We start from the raw sequence: 9,069 nt of genomic DNA, 5'->3' as shown, positions 1-9,069 counted from the left end.
ACATTGGACTTTTTATCTCCAAATCTGACATACATTGGACTTTTTGTCTCTAAAACTGACATACATAGGACTTTTCATCTCTAAATCTGACATACATTGGACTTTTCATCTCCAAATCTGACATACATTGGACTTTTCATATCCAAATCTGACACACATTGGACTTTTCATCTCCAAATCTGACATACATGTATGTTCATTTCCAAATACGACTTACATTGGACTTTTCATCTCTAAATTAGACATACATTGGACTTTTTGTCTCGAAATCTGACATACATTGGACTTTTCGTTTCTTAATCAGACAAACATTGGACTTTTCATCTCCAAATCTGACATACATTGGACTTTTTGTCTCTAAAACTGACATACATTGGACTTTTCATCTCGAGATCCGACATAGATTGGACTTTTCATCTCCAAATCTGACATATTGGACTTTTCATCTCTAAATCTGACATACATTGGACTTTTCATCTCCAAATCTGACATACATTGGACTTTTCATCTCTAAATCTGTCATACAGTGGACTTTTCATATCCAAATCTGTCATACATTGAACTTTTCATCTCTAAGTCAGATATACATTAGGCTTTTCGTCTCTTAATGTGACATTCATTGGACTTTTCATCATTAAATCTAACATACAATGATTTTTCATCGTTGAATCTTACAAAATTGATTGTGCTTTTGTATCTTTCTCACCTGTACTTAAGGATAATGTTTTACCAATTTGATTTTAAACTTTTGTGTTTTAGGACCTTCAACAAGCACAAAGTCAAGGTATGGCATATTGTAGTTTTAACTTGGTGTAAATTCAATGTTGTTTTCTGGCATTATCTTCCTTTTGAATTGACTATAATCACACCTAAAATCATGTTATATGTAATGATGATGTGTGTGTACTAGTATGAGGCTGATGAGATGAGTGCTGGTGTGAAGGTATGTATGATTTCCTGGAGAGTTCTGCAGCAGATATGGACATTTTTTCATAACTATGTCTCTTGTTTCTTGGTTTTCAAATAAAAAAACTCATACTCTGTAATGAAAAAATCTTCATCACTATCTTTTTATTTCGGAAGTCATATGGCGTATCCAAAGAAGTATAACTGAAGAAACTGGAAACAAAGCCCAGTTAAACCTTCTCTGTTGCTAGCTTTAATATTTGTTCAATGAGTGGTGAAGTCATCAAGCTTTGGTGTTTGTTCACTGAGACCTAAAATCATCAAGCTTTGGCGTTTGTTCACTGAAACCTAAAGTCATCAAGCTTTGGCGTTTGTTCACTGAGACCTAAAGTCATCAAGCTTTGGCGTTTGTTCACTGAGACCTAAAGTCATCAAGCTTTGGTGTTTGTTCACTGTGACCTAAAGTCATCAAGCTTTGGCGTTTGTTCACTGAAACCTAAAGTCATCAAGCTTTGGCGTTTGTTCACTGAAACCTAAAGTCATCAAGCTTTGGCGTTTGTTCACTGAGACCTAAAGTCATCAAGCTTTGGCGTTTGTTCACTGAAACCTAAAGTCATCAAGCTTTGGTGTTTGTTCACTGTGACCTAAAATCATCAGGCTTTGGCGTTTTTTCTCTGATGCATGAAGTCATCAGAGTCTCTTCTCCTCATAACTGTTATCTGTTATTTTAGAGTGCTGGCTTTAGACTGACTGGTCTGACCATAGTCATTTTTTTGACCATTTAGAAGTGAATCTCATATTAAAAAATATATATATATATACATTTAAAGTCAAATGATTCATCATAGAAATTACTTACCAGTAGTTTTCATATGCATTTGGTCTGGAAGAATTTTCTTTGTATTTTGGGCTGAAAGTGGTATACAATAGAGAGTAATGTTTTAATCATAAATTACTTAAAATTGTGTTTCATTTGAATATACAAATGCATCAAAATTATATAGAAATGATCTGTCACATTCATTTTGAAGATTATTCAGCTTTCTACTACAGTTAATTTTGAATTGATTAATGATGTATTTTGTAGGAAAATGGTAATGAAAGACAGGAAGGCTTGTTCATTATATTTGTTGTAGTTTGAGGAAGACATTATATTCTACAAGGTCATCTGACCCATTTGTTCACGATGACCTATTAGTCATTGAGATTCATCCGTCAACATGCGCCATCTGCCAGGCGTAAACTTTTGACATTTCAAATTTCTTCTCAAGTTCAACCAGTGAAAATGAGGTCAAACTTGCATGACATGATCCTGAGATGGTCCTGACCAAGTGTTGTTATTTTTCTGGTCTGTCTGAAATCAAAGATGGCTGCCATGGTGGCTGTCTTGAAGAACATGTTTTAAACTTATTCTCCATTTTCACTGGTGCCAATGAGCTAAAAATTGTTGGAAATGATTAGGAAAGGTAGCCAACAAAGTGTTCTTTTGTTGACTTTGTCAAAACTTCGACACAACAGCCGGGGAGGGCATTTTGTTACAAGGATTTTGCAATCATACTTTTCCATTGCAACACCTATTTCAAACTGAGAACTTAAATATCAAAAAATAGGTAACATTTGTTACTGTTACCTATTCCTCTCCAAAACTACCATCTTAATCATGGAAAACAGCTTCTTAGTAAGATTTCATTCAAAGTAGAAAAAATCATCCTTCTCCGTGTTTTTGTAGTCAGAAGACTGTTAAGGCCCGTGGGCCTCTTGTCTTCTGATTCAGCATTTCTTTCCTGGTTTCTCACAGAAATCAGGTACTAGTATAACTTTTATGGCATATCGGAACAAATTTAGAAAATCCTTTAAGATAATTCTTGCTTGTGTTCAGTAATGATTTGAAATAGACACTTTTTGGTGTATTTTGATTTAGGTGTTACAATGGTGTGTGCTGAAGATGTACCATCTGGGTCATTCCAATTTCAAAATGAGGCACGGCTTGTGTCACCAGCATCAAACCCACAAACAGGTCTGCCAAGCTTGTCAGCTGGTTTCCAGAGTTCTGCTACATCATCAGTTATGCCCCCACAAGGATCCTCAGATTTTCATCAAACAGCACCCAAGACTGTGGATGTATCATCACCATCGTCAGCAAAACCTTCAACAGATTCATCAAGTCAGGAGGCATCACATTCATCAGACACAGACCAGCTAGGGTCAAGTGGCTCAGGTAACTACTGATAAAATGGTGTCTGTCTTTTTGATTACAGAGTTAATGCCTTTTGTCGACATTGTCCCTGATAATTTGTGCTACATACTCTTTCACCTTTCCATGTATAAAATACAACATTGTGGGATTGATATAATACACACACTTTCCTGAGGATTTTGAATTATTTCTTGTTCATACAACACACCCATGTTGAATTACTTTTCAACACTTTTGCACACAGATATATTTCTGTTGATGTTACAGTTAACAGGCATTTCAATTTTCTTGTTTAATATTGGGGGGAAAAAAGCACTTGTGAAACTTTACCATCATTCAATTTGTCAAAATGTATTTCAGTGTAATTATCATTAATTCATTAAGAGATTTTATTTCATTATAGTTTTGGTTTAAAAGTAAGTTTTACTCTAATCAAAACCTGGAGCTCATGGATAGGGGTAAATGTTTTACCGGAATAGCCCTTAAAACCCTGAAGCCCTATAGTTGAGTAAATGTTTCACTTGAATAGCCCTTAAAAAACCCTAGAGTCCGAGGATGGAGTATGTTTTACTTGAATAGCTTTAAAAAAACAGGAGCCCGAGTGGAGGATTAATGTTTCACGGAATAGCCTGAAAAAACTGGAGCTTGAGGATGTGGCACTTACAATGCCCTCACTCTTGTTAACCTGGATAGAAGTGGCTGAGAGATCTTCTGTTTCAAATCTGAACAAGGTCTTGCAGAAGGATGAGTGTGTTTCCACCACAATGAGACCAGCCTGTAAAAATGTCTTTTATGTTCCAGATATAAAAAGTATAATGGAAGAAAACCAGAAGCTGAAGGATGAGAGGACATGTAAGATCTGTATGGATGAAGAAGTCAGTATTCTGTTTCTGCCATGTGGTCACATGGCTTGTTGTGCAGGTTGTTCTGTTAGTGTCCAGGACTGTCCAATCTGTCGAGCTGATATTGTACAGAGAATTAAAGCTTACTGGTCTCTTTGATTCCAAAGAACGATGAAAATACTGGATTGAACTCCGGCTTATAATTCTGAACTGAAATTTATATTTTACGTGTAACTTTATTTAATAAGAATATTTTCTCATATTTATTCAGGATGTTTGCTGTTTGTGACAACTTTGGGTTATTAATGGTCATTTTAGATGATAATCATGATTTTAAGCTCACCTAGTCCTTCAAAACCAGTGAGCTTAAAGCCATATAGCAGGCATCTACTATTCATCCATACCTCATCCATCTGTCAACTATTTTTTCCAAATTGCTGTTTGTTGTAAACGATTAAGCAGATTTTGACCATATTTTGTCAGAAGCATTCTTGGGGGTAAAGCAAGTAAATTTGGTATAAATGGTGAATCCCTAAGTGGCCTGAGGGGTAAGGCCCAAAAGGGGAAACAGAGTAAATGCTTTAAAAATCTTTTTCCTCCTGTAGGAAAGATTAAATTTGTCCCAAATTTGGTCTGGAACATTCTTGGGAAAAGGGGAATTAATTTTGTACAAACTGTGGGTCTTTGCCCCTAGGGGCAGGAGAGGCAGGGCCCAATAGGGTAATGAGCATATTAATTAAATTTATTCTTCTGTAGGAATGGTAGAATTCTGTCTCAATTTGAAATGAAGCATGAATGGTTTTGCTGACCCACTAAGGAAATTGTTTATGCTGTGTGCTGGAAATTTAGACTTAATAGTCCTTTAGTTTGGATGGAGCAGTTTCAGCCAAAGCCTGGTGAGCGATACAGGCCTTCAGGCCCAATGGGCCTCTTGCTTATATGTTGCTAGCATCTTCATGCCAGGCTTTGATTTGACTTTACAGTAGTTCACCTATGTTGCTTGACACTGAAAAAGTTTAGCAAATGTTTTGTAAAATGTCAGTTGTTTAATAGTTATCTTTGTTACTTACTAGTAGATTCATGTCAGATTTTCAAACAGTTTTGATTGGCAATTTTTGTTTTTTGACTCACCTGCTCGAATTGCAATAAGCTTGGCAGAAAGGTCTATCTGGCATAAACCTTTCCTTTCATACAACTTTTTCCTCAGTAACTAAAAGGCCAAGGGTACTGATATTGGGCCCTTAGCATTATATTAGGCTACTATGTTTCTCTTATGGTGTCCTACAAAGTTTGCTAAAAGAAATGACCTTGACCAGTCTTCAAAGTCACAGGGGTCAAATGTGTTAAAACGTTTAAACAATTTCTAATGAAATATAGAAAATCCTAGAATCATTATATTTGGCCAGTATGTTCCTTTTATGAAGTCTAAGAAAGTTTGCAAAACAGAAATGACCTTGCCCCATAGTCAAGGTAACAGGGGTCAAATGTGTTAAACCTTTAAATTGCATTTTCTGATGATCCAAAACATCTAGGATAGTGATATAATTCCAAAATAGGTTCTCAATGATGCCTGGTAATATTTGAGACCAGAAATGACCTTGACCCATATTCAAGGTCACAACAGTCAAATGTGTTAAACCTTTGAACAACTTCTGATTAAGCTAAAGGCTTAGGATCATAATATTTTTCCAAAACGTTCCCTTAATGGTGCCCACATAGTGTGTGAAAAAATAGCTTGACCCATAATGATATTTATGGTCATTGGGGTTAGATTTGGTAAAATAGTTAATCAACTTCTTCTGATTAGCCAAAAACCCATCATATTTGGCCATTAAAGGCTTATATACAAATGACTTATTTTGGACTACTAAGGGACAGAACCCATATGGAGTAATTTGTCATATTGCTTTAAGCATCTACTGTGGAACATATGCACAGATATTGTACAGTTGGTCATAATGATCCAGGTGAGTGATACAGGCCCTCTGGGCCTCTTGTTATGTTAACAGATACATGTATAGGATCAATGAAGTAGTAATGACAGTACAGATACGTATATTTTCAAATTTTCATATATCTTTTCCAGTAATTTGCAACCAATGACATATTTGACCAAACTGTCATTATTACCTATTAGATATATGATTGTGGCTTTCTTTATACCCCCATGCAATGAAGTTGGAGGAGGGAGGGGTTCTACTGGAATCATCTGTCTGTCTGACTGTCTGAAGACAAAAACACACTTTAGCTGGCATTCACTCAGTTTACAATGGAAATTTCTTGATGTGCCCCTTAAAATGACCTTGTGTTTTCCCCCCTTTCAGAGAGTTATATCCCTTTTATTTAAAAAATGAGCACAGTTTTTTCCCCGGATGTGTATGTTGAGAAATAGCCAATTTCAGAGCACTCATTCACAGAACAGTACAATTTAACATATTATACAGGCTTTTTCCTTGTTTTTTTTTTCCTCTGGTAATATAGGTTGTCATGGTAACAGGTAACTGTAAACAAGTTTTACTATAAATAGCCATTTCTCCTTGGTAATACAACTGATTTTGTTATTTGACTACGGTCAAACCAGTAGTTGGATACATAACATGTTTCAGAAATGATTATCATGGAAGCACAATCCCACTCTCTGATCGGTCAAAATTTAGATGATATCTGATTTTGACCAATATTTTGTATATAAGAGTATTAGGCTATGCAAAAAATTAATGTTCAAATTTTTGTTTTGTTTTTTCTTTCTTGTTTTTCCCTAGTTTTTTTGTGGAGTTTTTTTTATATAGAGGTCTTTACATCTCGGCAGTGGGGGGATGGGGGTAACATCATGCAAGATATCTGATTCATATTTAGCTGATAGATATCGACATGCAAATTTTTAAGTTTATTAAGAATTCACAATCAAGAAACATGGAAACTTCGTAACAATTGTGAATGGAGACTTATTTTCAAATGATGACAGTGATTTTTTTTTAATAATTTGTTAATTTCTTAATGTGTAATAATTACAATTGTTTGTTATATGTAATAATTGCAATTGTTTGCTATATGTAATAATTGCAATTGTTTGTTATATGTAATTGCAATTGTTTGTTATATGTAATAATTGCAATTGTTTGCTATATGTAATAATTGCAATTGTTTGTTATATGTAATTGCAATTGTTTGTTATATGTAATAATTACAATTGTTTGTAATAATTACAATTGTTTATTATATGTAATAATTACAATTGTTTGTTATATGTAATTACAATTGTTTGTAATATGTAATAATTACAATTGTTTGTTATATGTAATAATTACAATTGTTTGTAATAATTACAATTGTTTGTTATATGTAATTACAATTGTTTGTAATATGTAATAATTACAATTGTTTGTTATATGTAATAATTACAATTGTTTGTAATAATTAATTATGTTATTACAATTGTTTATTATATGTAATTATTACAATTGTTTGTTATATGTAATTAAAATTGTTTGTTATATGTAATTACAATTGTTTATTATATGTAATAAATACAATTGTTTGTTATATGTAATAAATACAATTGTTTATTATATGTAATTACAATTGTTTGTTATATGTAATCATTACAATTGTTTGTAATAATTACAATTGTTTATTATATGTTATTACAATTGTTTGTTATATATAATTACAATTGTTTGTTATATGTAATAAATACAATTGTTTGTTATATGTAATTACAATTGTTTGTTATATGTAATAATTACAATTATTTATTATATGTAATTACAATTGTTTGTTATATGTAATAATTACAATTGTTTGTAATAATTACAATTGTTTATTATATGTAATTACAATTGTTTGTTATATGTAATAAATACAATTGTTTATTATATGTAATTACAATTGTTTGTAATAATTACAATTGTTTGTAATAATTACAATTGTTTATTATATGTAATTACAATTGTTTGTTATATGTAATTACAATTGTTTGTTATATGTAATGATTACAATTGTTTGTAATAATTACAATTGTTTATTATATGTAATTACAATTGTTTGTAATATGTAATTACAATTGTTTGTTATATGTAATAATTACAATTGTTTGTAATAATTACAATTGTTTGTTATATGTAATAATTACAATTGTTTATTATATGTAATTACAATTGTTTGTTATATGTAATCATTACAATTGTTTGTAATAATTACAATTGTTTGTTATATGTAATAATTACAATTGTTTATTATATGTAATTACAATTGTTTGTTATATGTAATCATTACAATTGTTTGTAATAATTACAATTGTTTATTATATGTAATTACAATTGTTTGTTATATGTAATTACAATTGTTTGTTATATGTAATAATTACAATTGTTTGTAATATGTAATTAGATTGTTTGTTATAACATATGAATTGTAATCTTGTAACCCCAATTGATATTCCTTGTAACTTTGTATAATTTCAAGTGGCCATCTTTGATTATGACTAATTAAAGTTGGCTATTGCTGTTTTAGGTCACCTTAGAAGAAGTCTCAAGATGCCTTTATTGGATCGCCTTTCGTCCATCCCCATCTATCTGTAGACAATTGATACTTTCAACTTCTTTTTAAAAACCCTATACCAATTTAATGATATTTCACATGGCCAAACGTGATCAATATTGTGAATTATGTGGTCCCATTCCCCAAGGGCTTAAAATGTTGAACCAAAACGGGTCCAGTTGTGGCCTCCTTTCCAAGGACTTGTGGTAATGGACCAAAAGAGGTCAAATTGTGGTCCCCTTCCTCAAGGACTGAAGTACTGGGCCAAAAAGAGGTCAAATTTATTTTGTATCAGTAAGTTAGCTATAGGTGATAAACAAATGTACGAAACTTAGTTTTAAGCATCACTTGTCTCATTTGTTTGATATCATTGGAAGCAATAAAAACTGGTTTGGTTAGGATTCTGAGGAAAGAATGAGGAACATGTAATGTAGTTGAAGTCATCTTTACTAACTATGTGATTTCTGTGATTTAAGTCAGTTGACCACTTAGGTCCTTGGTCCTGTTGTCTTCAGAAATAATACCTGGTATGAAGCTTTCCTTGTAATATGTAGATTTCCTTTTATCCCTTGCTGTGCCTTTTTC

At 32.5% G+C, this 9,069-nt stretch overlaps 1 protein-coding gene across 1 annotated transcript; it reads left to right on the top strand.

The window, feature by feature from the left end:
* The first annotated feature begins 764 nt into the window (after positions 1–764).
* LOC132549867 (death-associated inhibitor of apoptosis 2-like) lies at positions 765–6,907 on the top strand. Its single transcript, XM_060213835.1, has 3 exons — positions 765–784; positions 2,828–3,124; positions 3,905–6,907. The coding sequence occupies exons 2-3, from the start codon at positions 2,836–2,838 to the stop codon at positions 4,102–4,104; spliced, it is 489 nt and encodes a 162-aa protein (XP_060069818.1). The 5' UTR covers positions 765–784; positions 2,828–2,835; the 3' UTR covers positions 4,105–6,907.
* Positions 6,908–9,069: the final 2,162 nt, after the last annotated feature.

Source organism: Ylistrum balloti, unplaced genomic scaffold (assembly GCF_031769215.1).
Source record: "Ylistrum balloti isolate Yb309-2 unplaced genomic scaffold, AGI_CSIRO_Ybal_v1 Utg370080, whole genome shotgun sequence".
Classification (NCBI taxonomy): Eukaryota; Metazoa; Mollusca; class Bivalvia; order Pectinida; family Pectinidae; genus Ylistrum; species Ylistrum balloti.
Note: the sequence above shows the minus strand (reverse complement) of the source record. Positions and strands in the feature narration are given on the sequence as shown.

Bases quoted from the DNA above. Each gene is read 5' to 3' on its own strand.
- LOC132549867 (XM_060213835.1), top strand. From the start codon at position 2,836: ATGGTGTGTGCTGAAGATGTACCATCTGGGTCATTCCAATTTCAAAAT. The intron at 3,125-3,904 runs GTAACTACTGAT...TTTATGTTCCAG, and splicing joins GCTAGGGTCAAGTGGCTCAG to ATATAAAAAGTATAATGGAA.